At 52.6% G+C, this 17,559-nt stretch overlaps 1 protein-coding gene across 14 annotated transcripts in view; it reads right to left on the minus strand.

Moving 5' to 3' along the window:
• Nucleotides 1-17,559, minus strand: part of DLEC1 (DLEC1 cilia and flagella associated protein) — a 75,524-nt gene that overhangs the window by 15,564 nt on the left and 42,401 nt on the right. For 9 of the 14 annotated variants that reach the window (XM_072793335.1, XM_072793332.1, XM_072793337.1 and 6 more), the window contains 13 exons: nucleotides 16,470-16,557; nucleotides 15,601-15,774; nucleotides 14,799-14,935; nucleotides 13,050-13,142; nucleotides 10,107-10,197; nucleotides 9,206-9,368; nucleotides 7,754-7,946; nucleotides 6,696-6,754; nucleotides 5,968-6,136; nucleotides 5,560-5,653; nucleotides 5,207-5,337; nucleotides 4,941-5,099; nucleotides 1,748-1,887 (listed from right to left, as the gene is read on the minus strand). In XM_072793335.1, the coding sequence (XP_072649436.1) occupies nucleotides 1,748-1,887; nucleotides 4,941-5,099; nucleotides 5,207-5,337; nucleotides 5,560-5,653; nucleotides 5,968-6,136; nucleotides 6,696-6,754; nucleotides 7,754-7,946; nucleotides 9,206-9,368; nucleotides 10,107-10,197; nucleotides 13,050-13,142; nucleotides 14,799-14,935; nucleotides 15,601-15,774; nucleotides 16,470-16,557 (1,691 nt within the window). The remainder of the gene's footprint in view (nucleotides 1-1,747; nucleotides 1,888-4,940; nucleotides 5,100-5,206; nucleotides 5,338-5,559; nucleotides 5,654-5,967; nucleotides 6,137-6,695; nucleotides 6,755-7,753; nucleotides 7,947-9,205; nucleotides 9,369-10,106; nucleotides 10,198-13,049; nucleotides 13,143-14,798; nucleotides 14,936-15,600; nucleotides 15,775-16,469; nucleotides 16,558-17,559) is intronic. The other 5 variants (XM_072793333.1, XM_072793338.1, XM_072793341.1 and 2 more) reach the window with 5 other exon arrangements.

Here is a 17,559-nt window from a genome sequence, read left to right on the forward strand (position 1 = left end):
CCTGGAGAAGCCCACTCTGGAGAAAGGCAGTTTCATCCCTGCCCCCAACCCCCAAGGCTGTTAGGCTGGGAGCCTGGGAGCCTGGAGCCCTAAGCAGGCCCCTCCCCTGCGGGCCCCTGCCAGTGGGGGTGGGGAGCAGAGAGGCTCACAGAGAAGGGCAGTTGGAGGTGGGGCGGGGGTGAGGGAAGGAGAAAGAGGATGAACAGACCCAGAAAAGCAGCCCTGGGAAAAGGCTGGACTCAGCAGGGCAGGGCTGCCCAGTTACAGGAGCCACAGGAGCCCTGTTTCGCCTGAGTTGATTGCATCCATGTCTCCATCACGTACAACTGGAAACATTCTGATTCACACTCGGTCCGTAAAGAACAGCAGAGATAGGAAAGGAAGCAGGCAGGCTTAATAAAAGGCATTCCCCCGAGAAGAAAGACTTCACCTTAGGATTTCAGGCCACAAGATGCCACATAGGACAGGTGAGGAAGATGCACACTGAAACCCGTGCTGGTTCCGCGGAGAAACCCTTTCAGGACCCTGGTGGTACTACCCCCCCCTTCCCCCCCTCCCCCACGCCTGCCCCCTCCCTCCCTCCCCTGGGAGGCTGTGAGACTGTAGGGTAATGGGCACTCTCATACGCTGGAGGTGGAAATATAAAATTGCAGTCTTTTTGGAAGATAAATCAAGGAAGTAAAGATTTAGAACAAGCACTTAAGTGTTTTTATAACGAAATACCAAGTGTATGCAGAAATGACTATTAAACACAGCTACATCATAAAGGATATACACAGTTTGAAGAATAATAAAAAGAATACCTGTGTGTTATCCTCACCCAGCTTAAGAAAATGAATATTATACTTCAAAATAATTTGGGAAGGGATGAAGGATATGAATGGAATAATGTCTGCAGAGATTTGATAATTATTGAAGGTAGGTGATGGGTATGTGGGGGCTCATTGTACTATTCTATTTTTATATATGTAAGACATTTTCCACAAGAAAGAAAAAAAGGAAGGCAGGAAGGAAGGGAGTGAGGGAGGAAGAAAAGGAATAGCACCGATAACCTTTGAAACCTCCAGTGTGTACCTTCCCAGAAATCAGTGGTATTTGCTCATTTAAATATGTCACTCAGCAGTTGAGCACCTGCCTTCGGCTCAGGGTGTGATCCTGGGGTCCTGCGATCAAGTCCACATCAGGCTCCCTACATGGAACCTGATTCTCCCTCTGCCTGTGTCTCTGCCTCTGTCTCTGTGTCTCTCATGAACACATAAAATCTTTAAAAATAAATAAATGAATAAATAAGTGTAAGTAGGTAAGTCACAATTTTTGGTGTCCACTCTCCTGTTGACCATCCTTGGTTGTTCCCAGTTTTCCACAGCTGTGAACAATCTGGTGATGAGCATCCCCTGTGAGTGCTCAGCTCCCAGTGCACATGTGCAACATTTCTCGAAGGGCTGATGCTGGGTCCCAGGGAATGCACACAGCTCACTTTACTGAGTAACACAAAGTGCTGCTGAAAGTGATTGTACTAATTTATAATCCTTTACACACAAACTTGAAGGATGTACCCTATAATATTACCAGTGAATTTTATCTGGCTAATGGATTTTCTTTTCTGTAACTCCCAAATTTTATAGAACAAACACATTTCAATATCTTTAAATTCTTTAATGTCTATAAGCACTTAGCGACATACAACATCACTATATTGTGAAGAGGCATAACATGAGCTGTAGAGGCTCCCCACGGCCTGTCTTACCTCCAGGTCCCGTTTACCACCTCCAGCTCTAGGACTGTCTGCAGACGCTGGCACTGCTTGGCCTCCAAAGTGATGTTCACTCTGCACTCCCCCAGAGGGTGAATCTGGCCGCTAGAGGGCTCAATGTCGAAGGGAGACACCTGATTTAGAGGTCAATCCAGGGGAATGAGGAGAGAGGACACTTGGAATTGCAGAACTGGTGGTTGGCCCAACCAGGGTCCCCCCAAAGCTGCCCCAGCACTTCAAAGAGCTGCTAGGATGCAGGAAAAGCAAGCAGGGAGAGCAAGGGTCTCAGGAATAAGAGGACAAAACCCTGGTCTCTGGGACACCTGGGTGGCTCAGTGGTTGAGCATCTGCCTGTGGCTCAGGGTGTGATCCCGGGGTTCTGGGATCAAGTCCCGCATCAGGCTCCTTGCAGGAACCCCACTTCTTCCTCTGCCTATGTCTCTGCCTCTCTGTGTCTCTCATGAATACATAAAAATCTTAAAACAATAGCAACAACAAAACAACAAAACCCTGGTCTCTAAAGGAGAGGGTCCCTACGCACTGGCCCAGATCTGAGAGGTAAAGGGCAGAGGGAGTGCCCCAGGAGACAGGGGGAGCCACCCTGGGGGCAGGCTCAGTGGCTCTGAGAGGTCTGCCCAGCCCCACAAAGCAGGCATGAGTCAGGACCCTGAGGGCTCTAAGTAAGGAAAACTACCAAGTCACCAGATGGGGAAGGGTGAAGCTTCCACGACCACAGCACACATACATCCCCACTGCCCACCATTGCTCACTGCAGGCTTGAACACTTAGCCTCTACACCAGGCACAGGAAGGAGAGAGGAAAGGCAAAAGCTTAGGAAGAAGAATGCACCTGGGACCGGGGCTCTCTACACCCCTCTTCCTGCCTTGAGACAAGGAGCAGTGGTATGAGGGAAGGGCCCCAGGGCCCCACTCCCTGGTGAGGGTGTCATTGTACACAAGGAAAGGTCACACCCAGGGGAGATGCTATCCCCTCTTTGGTCTCTTCATTCTAGGAGACTGAGGGTGCCAGGCACCTGCCTGGAGGGCGTCCTCCCCACCCGTGCGGGCCTGCCCTCTCCTAGCCCCCCCGCCACGTCCCACCCATGCTGCCATGCTGGCCAGATCAGGTCCAGAGTGCTAGTCCTGAGCTTTGCACTCTCTTGCTTCTGACAGTTCACCTCCCTGGCACTGGTGAGATGGATGGGCTCACCTAACTCTCAGCAAAAGTGGCTCAGGTGCTCAAGTCTGGGCCCCAAACTCTGGTAGTAATGACAAGCCCTTTTGCTTTCCTTGGCCTTTGCTCCTCATATGTGCCCCCCTGGGAGCCCTGGGGGATGTTGTAGGCCAGGACTGGGTCTCTTGGACCCTGACATATGCACATCTAACCAACCCCGGATCCCAGCACTGTTTTTTGAGAGTTCAAAAGAACAGAGTAGGGCAGCCCCAGTGGCTCAGTGGTTTAGCACCACCTTCAGCCCAGGGTGTGATCCTGGAGACCCGGAATCGAGTCCCATGTCAGGCTCCCTGCATGGAGCCTGCTCCTCCCTCTGCTTGTGTCTCTGCCTGCCTCTCTCTCTCTCTCTGTCTCTCATGAATAAATAATAAAATCTTAAAAACAAAACAAAAGAACAGAGTACAGAGAACCATAGAGACAGGATTCAAAGCAGCCTCAATTAAGACATAAATCTTAATATACTATGAAATTGACAGTTACTTCAATTATAAAATTCTGTCATTCTTCCCCATGGGAGAAAAACCCGGATTGGGAATCAGAGAACTGGGATCTAATGATTCCACCACCCACTAGCTGGGTGACCCTGAGGAAGCCATTGGCCCTGTCTCTATCTGGCAAGAAGGGTGGCTGTAGTTCCAGAGTGCCTAGGGCAGGGGACCAGGGTATGGGGAGAGGCAGGATGGGGCAGGGGGCATCTACTAGGGCATCTCTCGGTGGCCAGAGCAGTCACACTTTATTATCGATCTTGAGCTTCTGCCTAAGGTTTCATTTGAAGAAAAGCCTCCTGCTTAAGATACAGATACGTCCATGTCCCTGCCCTATCTTCCATGGTTCCTGAATCCAAGTGGGGAGGCCGATGAGGCTGGATGGACAGTGCTAAACTCCAAGCCTGTGTAACAGGACGCTTGGCAGTGGTTCTGGGCAATGGTGTAGATAATCTGATGAAGATGGTCACAACTGCTAAGTATGATCTGAGTGCCTGGCTGGAGAAATGAGGCTGTTGCCTAAAGGACATGGTTGGTCAAGTGAAAATGCAAAGTCCTGGAGAAAGGGAACACCCACTGGCAGAAAAGATGGGTGTGCAGCTGCACCTGTCTTTCCTGGGCTTCTGAGTATGGAAGGAGAGAGCGGCAGTGTTCTGTCCCAGAGGGTAAGTGGGCAAGCAAGAGGAGGACGTTGGCAGGAAGCAGCCGGGGGGGGGGGGGGGGGTGCTTTCACCACACAGACCTAGTCAGAGCCTCCCATGGGCAATAATGACCTAAGGCAGCTCCCAAGAGGCCACAGCTGCCATGTGTATGGAGAGCGGAGGTGGCCAGCAGTGATTTACAGCTAACCGCCAGCAGGTAGGGAGTAATTGATGTGCCACTTGCCCTAGTTTTGCTCTTAATCACACATCGTATTTAAATGTGACAATGATGATAATATTTAACCACTTTTAGTATTTTCTATTTTTATAGGAAGAAAGAAAGAGCTAGTTGAGTGGAAATGAATCTTGGTTCTGTGTTCTGAGCCCTTCAGTTTGGGCCGCAAGCCCATGCCCAAGTGCCACCTGGTGGCAGGTACTCAAACTGCAAGCACAGTCCCTGGGAGGATGGGAACCTTGGGGGAGCGCTGCGGGCCTGACCCTCCCCCAGAGGCCTGGGAGCTTTCCACCCACTCAGCTGCCTATTTTCTTCTTATCTTCTCTATCAGGCTGCTCTGACAGAGGGAGAAACCCATGTCTTCTTTCCATATCAGATGGTGGAGAGAGGAACAGGAAAATCCAGTCCAGGGATAAGTTCTGCTGTAGAGAGGACCCCAAGTACCTCAGAGATGGGGAGAACTGGGGACACTGCTAGGCAAGAGTCACCAGGCAGGCTCTTCCTCTCCAGCCTCAATGCTCTGAAAGCACCGTGGGTAAATTGGCTCGTGGGGGGAGGGGTGGCATCCCCGGAGACAGCGGTACCCAACTTACATCTTCATGCCTCTCTTGGAGGCAGACTGGGCTCTCCTTCATGCACCACGTGGCCGGGAGCTGGCTGATGTTCTGGATCTGGATGGAGTTGGTAGCTTTCTGCCCCAGGCGCAGCAAACCAAACTGAAGGGCTGAGACACTGATGACCAGGGCGGGCCCCTGAGACACCCAGAGGGGCCTGTCACTGGGCTGCCTGGGAGCAAACTCTGAGCCCTACCCCTGCCACCTTTCTGGCCAACCCAGTTGCCCAGCCCCCCTGACGGCACCTTAAAGGCCGCCTCAATGTGTAACACCACTGGCGAGGGGGAGTTTTGGATTTCACACAGCAGGTCCTGGCTTACTGGGCCAGGGACGCCCCCCGTGAAGCTCAACTCAAAATCCTCCACCTCATTGGGCTCTGGAAGAGAGGAGGAGGTGAGCTGGAGAGGGGGAGGAAGGCAGTTCTCCACTCTGGCCTTCACTGACTTTTCATCCATCACATGTGCCAGGCTGCAACTGGAGCTGACCCCAGGAGCCCCTGAAACCCCTGTCTAGACCCCCTCACCTCTCAGGCCTCCCTCCCCAGCCAGCCCCAAGAGGTCACAACCCCCACCCCCACCCCACCCTGTCCCTGAAGTACCTATGGTCCCCGCACAGGGTTCCACTTCAATGATGTGGCAGTCACTGATCTTCCCCCACAGGTATCTGATGGGGGATTTGCTGTTGTTCCACATCTGCAAGACACGCCCCGATCCCGGCTCCCAGGCACTGCCTCTGCACACACACATCTGTGCCCACCGAAGGACTGCAGGGCTGTTGGCCCCCGACGGGTCCTCCCAACACCCTTCCAGCTAATTCTTGGCCAACAGCATCGGAGGATGCTGGGGAGCTGGTAAAATGAGAGTCGTGCCCAGCCTACCATGTGTGCACACCAAGTCAGTTTCAGGAGCCCTGGGGACAGTGGCTGCCATCTGCCCTTCCAGCCACGTCCTCCCTATACTCATGTCAAGTTCAGCACACTCAGGGCCGGGGAGAGACCATAGTGTACCTTAAAATCTTTCTTTACATTTATGCCAACGTAGTTCTCCCCAGGGATGATGAGGGCGTATGGTTCTAAGAGAAGCTGGAAGGGTTCCACTGAGCCTTTCACCTCGATTTCCAGGACAATCACGTCATCCACAGAGAAGGACGAATCCTTCAGGTTTTCCAATTCCAAGCTGAAGACAAACCCACTGTGAGATAAGAGCCAACACAGCCCGGAGCATGGCCCCGTGTGGCCCTCACCTCTGTCCCTTATCTGTGGTCTTATGAAAAGAAAGCACTCCCCCTCCCGCAGCTCCTAAGCACCCACAAATCAGAGGCATCAGCCAACCAAACAGTGATGAATGACCACGGCTGTGACAGTACTGGGATGGGGCCCTTGCCTGCCACCTCCCAGGACAACGCAGTAATGGTGCCCAGCGCGGGGTCTCCACACGATGCTGACTGGAGACCCAGCCTGACAGTCCGTCTGGGGAAGAGCTGGTGGAGATGCCTCCAATGGGGCACAAGCTCCCCGCCTCAGTCACCACTGCCCAGGGCCCCAGGCTGGCTGCCCCGTGCGAACACTGAGGGAGCCCGGTGAGTGGTTCCCCACTGCTGAGCCCTCCGGGCCTAGGTGCCAGGGCAAGGCAGAAGCGTCCCTCACGTCGAAGCCTGCTGGGGGCCAGGGGGCTCATCTGCTCCTTGAGCAGGCCCTGCTGTGCACCCCTCACAGAGGGCCCAGTCCCCACTCACCTCAGGGGCTCTGGGACTTCCTCTAGCACCATCTGGAGCACACTGTGAAAATCCCTCAGCTGCAAGACAAACACAGCACCCTGAAAACAAGCTGCGCTCCTGTCGGGCTGCCCTGGAGAAGATGGGAGCCATGGCTGGAGTTCCTTCTCTCCCTGGCCTCGCTGCCAGAGAGGCCTTCCGCAAAACACGGTGCGGCTTCCCTGCTACTGCTCCCCCATCCTAAGGAAAGAGGGTGGCCTGCCAGGACGGGAGCCAGGACTCACGGCGTGGGGGCCGCTGCAGTCTCAAGACTGCCATTCTTGCCTCAGCCAGGCCTGAGTGGACAGGAAGGAGAGGATCTCGGGACCCTGATATTGCCTCTCAGCAGTGCCCCCCCCTTTTTAAAGATTTTATTTATTTATTCATGAGAGACGCAGAGAGAGAGAGAGAGAGGCAGAGACACAGGCAGAGGGAGAAGCAGGCTCCATGCAGGGAGCCCATTGGGGGACTTGATCCCAGGCGCCTGGGATCATGACCCGAGCCAAAGCCAGACACTCAACCGCTGAGCCACCCAGGCATCCCTCCGCAGTGCCCCTGACCGTGGGAAGCACCACACCCTCCCAGGAAGGTCCGGGCTAAAGAGGCAGAGAAGCTCTGGAGGGCCCCAGAGGACCCCCTCCCACCCAGCTCCCATTCCTCTCATGTTGCATACAGGGCCTTGCGCTGGAGCCCACCATGTAAACCCAGCCCTTGGCACCCACACCTCACTCTCTGGGGGGTGCTAGGGGCCGAGCAGAGATGGTCCTGTCACCCACACAGTGGAAATACAGGAGACACCAGAGCCCAGGAAGCGAGCCCAGGGTCTGGGGCAGACAAGGTGCGTGCATGCTCAGGACCAGGCGGAACAGGCTGCTTTGACCTCCAGCCCCACACTTAGCTAAGTGCTGGCCTTGGAGGATGCCAGGATCTCGTCAGGCTCAGCTGTGGCTTCAGGGTCACTACAGAACAAGGATGGTGGGTGGGGATGGGGGGTGAAAGTCACCCGATCACACGTGACTATTGGATGGCATCATGTTTACCTCATGAGGAGAAAAGGTGAGGATGAACTCATGGTCCGTGTGTGGGCCGAGAACCCCCCTTTCAGGCAGGATGGAGAAGGCCGTCTCCCTGTCAGGGTGGTACTTGAGGCTGTCCAGGCTGTAGGTTTCTCCAGGCATTAGGGACTGCAGATTGGGCTTCATGATCTGCCAGTGGAAGGCCAGCTCCACATGCCTGTGGGGGCAGTGGATGGCCCAGTTTTGCCAGGACCAGTCTTCTGCCCCCCTGCCTGGCGGGGCCCCCCTCTAGCAGTGAGCAGAAAAAGACCCAGGGACAGGAAGTGGGGGAGCACGTGGGTCAGGGAGTGCACACTGGAGACCTCCTAAGGGAGCTTCCCTCTCCCCACTACAGCAGTTGCGGGTCGGAGCCACAGTGACTCAGGGAAACTGATAACTAAACACAGGGAATCAGGCTCTGGTTTTTTTTGTTTTTGTTTTTGTTGTTTTTTCATGAGAGAGAGGCAGAGACACAGGCAGAGGGAGAAGCAGGCTCCCTGCAGGGAGCCCGATGCAGGACTCAATTCCAGGACCCCGGGATCACGCCATAAGCTGAAGGCAGACGCTCAACCACTGAGCCACCCAGGCGTCCTCATGCTCTAACTATTAAGGTGCAGCTACCCAGAAAATTTTCTGCAGTGTCTCCTACCATGTGAGAGTTCCAAAGATCTGCCCCACGGACTCCTCGCTCTACCCTCTACCAGCCTCCACCCCTCCATCTCTGGCCTCGCGGGACACCTCTGTCCAGGAGGGTATGTGCCCACTGGCTCCCAACAGAGCACTAACAACTCCATGGTGGTGGGGAGGTGGGACTCCAGCATGCTGCTGGTGGGGAGGGACAGCAGATGAGGACCACTCATCCCCTCAGGTGACAGAACCGTGTACAGCCTGGGGTCACCAGGGAAGCCTGGCTGGGAGGCTCCCTGAGGTCTGTGCTAGCGTAACGGCGGTGCTCCCAGGATGGGCAGGAAATAAACAGCAGCAGGACTGAACCCGCTGGTCACAATCTGTCTGATCTTGGAACTCGGGTGGCTTTCCCTCATGGGCAGGGCAAGACCTCTCTGCAAAACTATTGTGGACTGAGGATACTCCAGGATGTTCTAGAACAACACTGTCCAATATGACAGACTGCAGTCATGGAAATGTCACATATCTGCTCTGTCCAAAATGACAGTCACAAGCTACACACGTGGCTAATTCTTAAAATGTGACTGGTGCCACTGAAAAAGTGAGATTAATTCTAATTTCAACTGATTTCAGTTGAAACAGTCACATGTGGCTACCATGATGGACAGTGCAAATCTGGATTCTTCCATCCTGTGCCCAGATTCCTTCCTGGCCCTTGGAAGGAACCTCTCCCGCTTCACTGGGAATTCTGGGCCAGGTGAGGAAGGAGAAAGGGTGCATGTTGGAGGGTCCAGCACAGGGGTCACTCACGTAGCATTTCTAATAATCAGTTGTTTTCTAGCTGTGGATTGAAGGTTCTCAGGCTCAAAGCGTATGAAGTGCTGGGCTGTTAAGTCTGTGAGCTCTCCAGGCTCCGGATGACTTTCTTCACCAGAAATATAGATCAGATCCAAAGCAACCAGCTGCCCGATTCCTGACACGGTAAGATGGTAAAGTTTCACCAGGGCTAAAATCAGGACTCTGTGGCCAAAGGTTATCACAGGACCCATGCCACTGTCCATATGCAATGGCCTTGATCATGACCCCAGGAATGGTACACAAGAGGGGGGCAGGGGGCCATCAGCATACAGATCCTGTACCCATACCTTCCCAGACTAAAGACATGATTTTGATAACCTGGCACATAACTGGCATTCAGTTAATGCTTGCTGGGTGAAATTGGATGGATGGATGGAAGGAAGGAAGGAAGGAAGGAAGGAAGGAAGGAAGGAAGGAAGGAAAAGGATGGATGTAAGGAATGAATGAATGAATGAATGAATGAACAAGGGCATCTTGGGGAAATCCAGCAGGATGGCCCTTCTAGCTCCACAGAACCTGGGGTGCCTCTGGTCATTCATATGTAAGTCTCTGGCAATTCCCCAAAGGAGACTGAGGTGAGTTTCAAAATGAAGTAATCAAACACTTTACCCCAGGTTTCCATCTGTACCTTTCTCTAGAAGGTTCCTTGGGATTGTCCCAAAGTCCACACTGGTTTGGGTCTCCAATGTCTGACCAGAGCAACAGGCCCCATGCTAGACCCCGAGCCTGGAGGCTGCAGCACCCACTCAGTGTGCCCCCTGACACAGGGTGGGCACAGCTGTGCCACAGTCAATGCTAGAGTCAGGGTACCGGCCCACCCTGGCCCCAGGCCTGGGAGCACACACAAGCCCACCTACGGTCACCAGCTCCTTTATCTGGCAGTTGTCACACACAACGATGAAGGTCTGCTCTGCCTTTTCTAGGCTCGTTGGGAGGAACAAAACCTAGTGGAGAGAAGGGTTCCCCTGTTACCTCCCATTAAGGGGCTGACCCCTCCTCCTCTCACACCTTCTACCCTTGTTCTCACTTCTCTCCTCCCTCCCTGCTGCCTGGCACCCCCTGCCACCCCCAGTCGCCTTCTCCTTAAGGCCAGTGGGTTCTGCCAAGGTTCCGGCCCAGACCAATGCAGGAAGCATGTTGAAACGGATGAAGAAAATGTTCACAGAGACTGAGATACAAACAGCTCTCAGACACATGAAAATTCGTTTAACCTCATTCACAATAGAAGAAATGTAAATGAAAACCACCCAGAAGTAGTTTTCACTCTTCTTTCTGGCAAACAGCAGAAAGCCAGCAATCATAAATGTAATGACAAGATATCTGAATTTTCTTCAAAATAATCTGGAGGGGAAGGGTGGTTTGGCTGGAAGAGATGGAGGGGCATAGATGCAATGAGGTTGGCCAAGAGTTGATAAACGTTGATCGTGTGCTGTGGACACAAGTGAGCATTAAACTAGCCTCTCCATTTTTGTATCTGCTTTAAAATATGCATGACAATGGTTTTCTTTTTTTCTTGTCTTTTCTTTTTACTTTCCTTTTCTCTTTTCTTTCCTTCTTTCTTTCTTTCTTTCTTTCTTTCTTTCTTTCTTTCTTTCTTTCTTTCTTTCTTTCAACAGTTTTTCCTTTAACTTTGATAACACATCATATTGGCAAGGGTGTGAGGAACCAGGCACCCTGCCATATCTGCATGGTGGGGATTTTGGCAACGCATAGCAGTTCTGGCCAGCAGAGACCCCCGAGTCAGCGAATCCTCTCCAAGGACTGTAACCTGCCGGTAGACTCATGGTTGGACAGAGTGATGTATGTAGTCGCCGAAATGGCAGAGGTCAGAAAGAATCTTCATGGCCATCAGGAGGGGACAGCTGACCTGAGTTATGGTTCACTCACGTAGTGGGATACTACACAGCTGTGACAAGTATGAGAAGGCTCTTCAGGATAGAGCAGAACAGTGGGTGGGAAGAACAGAGTACAGGTTGGGCAACGATATATGGGAAGGAAAAAGGAGAAGCAAAGGAAAGAAAGCACTCACACAGTTTTTCATCAAGCATCGGGTATCTCTGGCAGGGCGGCCAGAGACCTGGTGGGGCTGTGGCCTCCGGGTGGCTGAAGAACTTCAGTGTTTTGATTTTTAATTATGTGAATTTGTTTCTTACTTGGAAATATGACTGCATTTTAAAATAAACTCCAAACAATCAACAAAATACACAAGGAATGCCAAGGGAAAAGCCTCCCCTGGACTCTTCATTGTTCCCCCAAAAGTCCTGCTGCTCCCCTCTTCCTTTCCCTGGGGATCACAGGAGGATGCGGTGGGGTGGGGGTGTCCTGGCCTCGGCAGGGGTGCCCAGCCTCAATTCCTTAAAGCCACAGCACAAGGTACTGACGAGGCCTGGACCAGGCAAGAGGACCCAAGCCACCTCCTAGCAGCAGGTGAGGTCTGACAAAGCCCTCCAATGTCCTGAATTGGCTTCATCCCAACCCCCAAGGGCCAGGTTCTTATCGGGGATCAGATCAGCATGGACATGAACAAGATGGCATCACTCCAGGACTCCCGGACGTCCATCAGGTGCTTGAAACTGGAAAGCAGTTGATAAAAGAAGCCCTCCTTTTCACTATGGCAAGCAGCTTACATCAGTGGGCCTCAAACTTTGCTGCACACCTGCAGAGCTTTAAAAATCCTATGTCTCAGGGCAGCCTGGTTGGCTCAGCGGTTTAGCACCGCCTTCAGCCCAGGGCATGATCCTGGGGGTCCTGGGATCGAGTCCCACGTCGGGCTCCTGCATGGAGTCTGCTTCTCCCTCTGCCTGTGTCTCTGCCTTTCTCTGGGTGTGTGTGTCTCAGGAATGAATGAATGAATGAATGAATGAATGAATGAATGAATGAATAAATATCTTAAAAAAAAATCCTATGTCTCAGGCAAACCCCAGACCCATTAACAAAACCTCAGGACTGGCAGCCAAGCCAGTGTACATTTGCAAGTTTCTCAGGAGGCTGCAATAGGTAGCTAGGTTTGAAAACCCACTCTCTGGTTCTTGGCCCTCTACCTGCTGACATGGTGTAGTCCAAATCCCCTTCCCCAGAAACCAAACAGTTTTCACTCTTGAATGTCAGTGCCTTCTCCAAAGGCCAGCAGGGAAGGCCACATATGCTTGCAGCACCCAGTATGATTCCTAGACACAGGGGGTCAGGCAGTGGGGAGTCAGGGAGGGGGAGGGTGTGGAGCAGAGGGGCAGGGAGATATCACCGTTTCTCACAGACTATGCTGGGCACCTGTGAGCAGGTGTGATGAGCCAAAGGGACCACTAAAAGAAGCTGGTTAGGAAAGGAAAACCCCAAAGCCAGCAGATTTCAACTCTGGGAGCTTTTGCAGAGGTTCAGAGAAAGGCAAAGGAAGGAAGGCCTTCAGGTTTTGCTGGCCATATAACTGAGGAGAAAAGAGGAAAGAGGATGAAGCCACTATCATCCCCCAGGCACTGGATCTGGTGTCCAAGAGAGAGCAAAGAACCATGGGAAGATCCTGGAGGCAGCTAAGATGGGAGGGCCTCCCAGGCCAACAGCATGGGCAAGCGGCATTTAGGGATCATGATGGAAAGACTAGGGCTATCTGCACTTGTTTTGTAAGAGGGGTCATGAGACAGTCAAATGAGCTCACCCTACCCAATGTAAGAGGCCATTCTAGAATGGGAATAGATATTCAGGTCACATAAACCAGAGGCAAATGGCCTCATGCAAGCAGTTGAGGAAATAGCTGTGACCAGCTGTGACAAGGAGAAACTGTACGTCACATCTAATTACCTACCTCCATACATACGGCCTGCCCAGGAGCCAGCTCAAACACTGAAGGTAGGATTCCAAAAGGAGGTTGCTCAACGAAGCCAATGGTTGCAACAGCCTTAAAGAAAAGCGGAGATTACACAAGAGCGTGGAAGAGGTTGTAAAATCCAGTGCTTGATGACATACTTCTCTCCTCCAAACACCTCTTTTGCAATCTGAAGGATCCTGAGGGTCAGCCGGGACACTACCAGTGAAGAAACTGAGGCTTGCCCATTCCGCAAGGACCCCCTCCACTTTCCCTGGGCATCTGAAGGCTGGCAGCGCACCAGTGAAGAGCTGAGCTCTGGTAGGAGGTGGAAGGAACAGCACTGATGCATGCTTCCAACATGAGGCAGAAGCGTGATAGGAGGCCTTGTCCAGCAGGTGGGCTCCCAAAGTATAGTCCTTTCCCCACCACAGCGCCCTGGGTGGCTGCTGCCAGCTTATGTGTCTGCCTCCATCTCTGAGCCACCCACCCACCCTGCCCAACCTCTAAGCCCCAGAGTCAGGGGTGGGGGTGGGGGAGCTGCCAAGTTGCTGGCAAAGGAAGCCATCCCTGCACCCTGGGGACACAAACCCACACCTACAGGATCCTGGCAGGTAACAGAAGGGAGTGAAACGTGTGTCTTGGCACATGCAGTCCTCTGGATCTATCACCTATTTCCCGGAGACACAGTTACAGAGAAATATTATTTGAAAAATCACAGTGTGAGCGTGCAATCCATGGTGCCAGTGCTCCATTCCAGCCAACAGGCCACGGTGAATCCGGGCCCAGGGCTGCATATCTTCCAATCTTTTTTTTTCCTGTTTTTTTTTTTTTTTTTTTAAGATTTTCATTTTTTAAAAGTAATCTCTATATCCAACATGGGGCCCAAACTCATGAGCTCGAGATCAAGAGTCACACGCTCTACCGACTGAGCCAGCCAGGCAGGGCCCCTCCAATTTTTCAGGAACTGGAAATGCATATTTTAGGTGAAATCTCTCTATGTTGTCTCAAAAATGATTTTAGGGGCACCTGCGGGGCTCAGTGGTTGAGTGTTTGCCTTTGGCTCAGGGTGTGATTCTGGGGTCCTGGGATCGAGTCCCACATCGCCACAGGAAGCCTGCCTATATCTCTGCCTATATCTCTGCCTTTCTCTGTGTCTCCCATGAATAAATAAATAAAATCTTTAAAAAGATGATTTTTTTTTAAAATTTTATTTATTTATGATAGTCACAGAGAGAGAAAGAGAGGCAGAGACACAGGCAGAGAGAAGCAGGCTCCATGCACCGGGAGCCCAACGTGGGAATCGATCCTGGGTCTCCAGGATCGCGCCCTAGGCCAAAGGCAGGCGCCAAACCGCTGCGCCACCCAGGGATCCCTAAAAAGATGATTTAAGCACTCTACCAAATAAATATGCACACAGAATTCAGCCAAAGAGCTGCCAACTTAGGGCCTTGGCTCTATGAAAACATTTTAATGACTGAATGAATAAATGCAGTGACACTTGAGCCAGGCTAGGAAGGATAAGGAAGGTGATACAACATGCCCGGGTGACACAGGTGGCATAACAAGAACTACAGTGCTGGTCTCCATACATGGTAGATATGGCAGCTGGGAGAGAGTCACACAAATCTTTTCTCTGCATGTTTCCCCTCACAGGTGTACTCTAGGACATCCCTCACAGGATGGGGGTGGAGGGATTTCCTTTGATGGATTTGCTCTTGCTCCAGGTAGTGGTCTGTGATCACTCACCCTGAAACTTGGTGGTGGCCAGCTCTTTTTGGGCATAATGCAGAATTTGCCAACACTGAAGCCCACGTTTTTGCAGATGAATCTGGTTATCTTCATTCCCCCAATGAGGCAGTAACCACAATCCAAAACTGGTGACACTGAAGCCATAAGAAAAGATGCCCAACGGAAATGACGTGTAGCTCTGAATAGCCCCTATTGCCCTTGTTCACCTTAGGTCCAGCCAGAGCTCAGAGCATCTGTGGAAGAACACAGGGCCTCCGGGCCAGCACCCAGAGCAAAGCGGATGGAAGAGGACATGCCCTGACCTCTGTACCCACGTGGCAGCCACTGATCTCCACGCACTGCTGGCTAGAACGACAGGAGTCTGTGCTCACTATTGGCTCGGACCTCAGCCAGGGCCACGCAGCATGGTCCTGGTGGTGGTGGGTCAGAGTCCTAACCTGCAGCCTGTGCCCAGCTGAAGAGGCTTACTGCTAATGAGGGAGCCCAGCCAAAGCCAGCTTCCCCAAAGAAGCCACCCACATAGCCACGGAGGTGACATCTACTGAGGGCCCCAAGGCACCCCTTCCCCAGCTCAGGGTGACACAGGCCCCCTCGGGGATCTGGGAGCCAGCGAAGCCTGTGCTGGGGCTCACTAGGCTGCTGGGCTCCTTTCCTACTCTGTGTAATTCTGAGTCAACCTCCACTGGGAAGTCAGACAGTTGGGGCCTGACACCGGGGAAGGCTGTATGGGAACTGTTAGTCTTTGCAGGGACTCGTCAACCTGGACTTCCTGTCCAGGGAAGGCAGAGCACACACTCACGCGTCAGCACTGGGGGTGGCCTCCTGGCCTGCAAGGGGATCAGGAGTGTGTGAGCTGATTGGGTCTCCACTAAAATAAAATCATCAAAGTCTCCAAGGCAGTCGGGAAAAAACTGGACAGTGTACTGGCAGGTCATCCCAGGGGCCACCATTCCACCTTTTCCTGGGAACATCCCTGCACATGACAAAAGCAGCAGATGAGGACCTGGGGCCCCGCCAGCCACCAGGACTCGCACTTCAATGCGACAGATGGCAAGCAGAGACCCCATCACAGCTGGGCTGCTGCAAGGCCACACTGCTGGCAGAACTACCAGGTTGTGCAAGGGGAATGGGCTGCTAGAGCAGGGAGTCCAGGTGAAAACACCAGGGCCCGGGGCAGGTGGGAGGGATATGGTCCACCTGGAAGAGTTAGGTGAGGCCATGCCTGGCCTGACGGCTCAGAATTTATTTTGTGGACAGCAGAGAGCCATTTGAGCTTCTGAGCATGGCTGGGGAGGGGAAGGACAGGGTCAGAGCTATTCTTGGAAAAAGCACTGTGTCACGGAAACTGGAAGGCTGGCTGGGAAGCCACCACAACGAGTTAAGTGAGGAACGAGGACGGCCTGACTGGATGCAGTGGCAGCACAGAGGGTGAGCAGAGGACAGAGAGCAGGGCCTGGAGGGGGTGACTGGAGAAGGGGGCTGGTAGGACTCAGAGATACCCCAGGACGATGGCTGGGAGGTGGGCAGGCTATTGGCAGAGCACGAGGGCCCCAGGGACTGTGAAAAGAAATGTAGGCCCAGGCTCATCTGACAGTCAGGTGGGCCTGTGCCAGGAGCAAGCCCAACATACAATTTTGAGGTGGTCCACATCCCGGGAGGCTGACTCACCCAATCCCAGAGCGAAGTACGGCGTGGAGGGCGGGATGACTCGCAGGTAGCGGCTGGTTGCGGTGGTGTTCTGCAGGGAGATTACCATCTGCCCAAAGGTCAAGGGGAGCTCTTTTAGATGGCCGCACGCATGGCCAAGTGATATGAAGCCCAGATTGACTACATAATATGGAAAGTGCTACCCACTTTAGAGGTGCCAAAGAGTGAGTCTGGGCTGGGGGATGGGCACATGGGGATTTATTATGCGACCTTATGGATCATAGATTCTATTTGCAAAAACTAAAATGCAAGGTGAACGTAAGGTGGGAATAGACCTGACTTATGCTTTGTCCTCTTTAAAACCAGACCTACTGTTGAGCACCTGCCATGTGCCCCCTCAACCTCACAGTAACCAGGAAAAGGTGGGCACTGTCTCTATTTTACCCCCAAAGAAGCTGAAGTTCAAAGAGGTACCCTAACCAGTAATTAACAGTCTTGAGGTTTGAGCCCAGGACATCTGGCTCCAAAATCCTGCCACCTGGCCTCTTACTTGTTGACTTCTTCCCATGCCCCCAGTCAAGAGGTGCTGGTGGTCACCTATACGACAGGGTTGTAATTGGGCATTCCTCGACCACTCCACCCATCCAACTCCCATTAAACCCTGCCGCGGGATCCCTGGGTGGCGCAGCGGTTTAGCGCCTGCCTTTGGCCCAGGGCGCGATCCTGGAGACCCGGGATCGAATCCCACATCGGGCTCCCGGTGCATGGAGCCTGCTTCTCCCTCTGCCTGTGTCTCTGTCTCTCTCTCTCTGACTATTATAAATAAAAAAAAAAAAAAAAAAAAAAAAACCCTGCCTCTACTCCCTTCTCAGACTGGGAGATCCCGAGGGGCAAGGCCTGGAACTCACACACTGCTAACCCCCACCCCCACTCCGCACAGCACCTAACACAAAAGAGGAGCTCAGTGTATGACCACATCTTTTGCTTCTTTTTTGTGAAATATTATAGTGGATATGTAAATTTTAACATGACAGAAGCCATGTTTCCATCACCCAGCTTAAGAAAAAAACACTAAAAATACAGATGAAACTCTACTCCAGCACCCTTACCC

The sequence above is a fragment of the Canis lupus genome, chromosome 22 (assembly GCF_048164855.1).
Source record: "Canis lupus baileyi chromosome 22, mCanLup2.hap1, whole genome shotgun sequence".
Classification (NCBI taxonomy): Eukaryota; Metazoa; Chordata; class Mammalia; order Carnivora; family Canidae; genus Canis; species Canis lupus.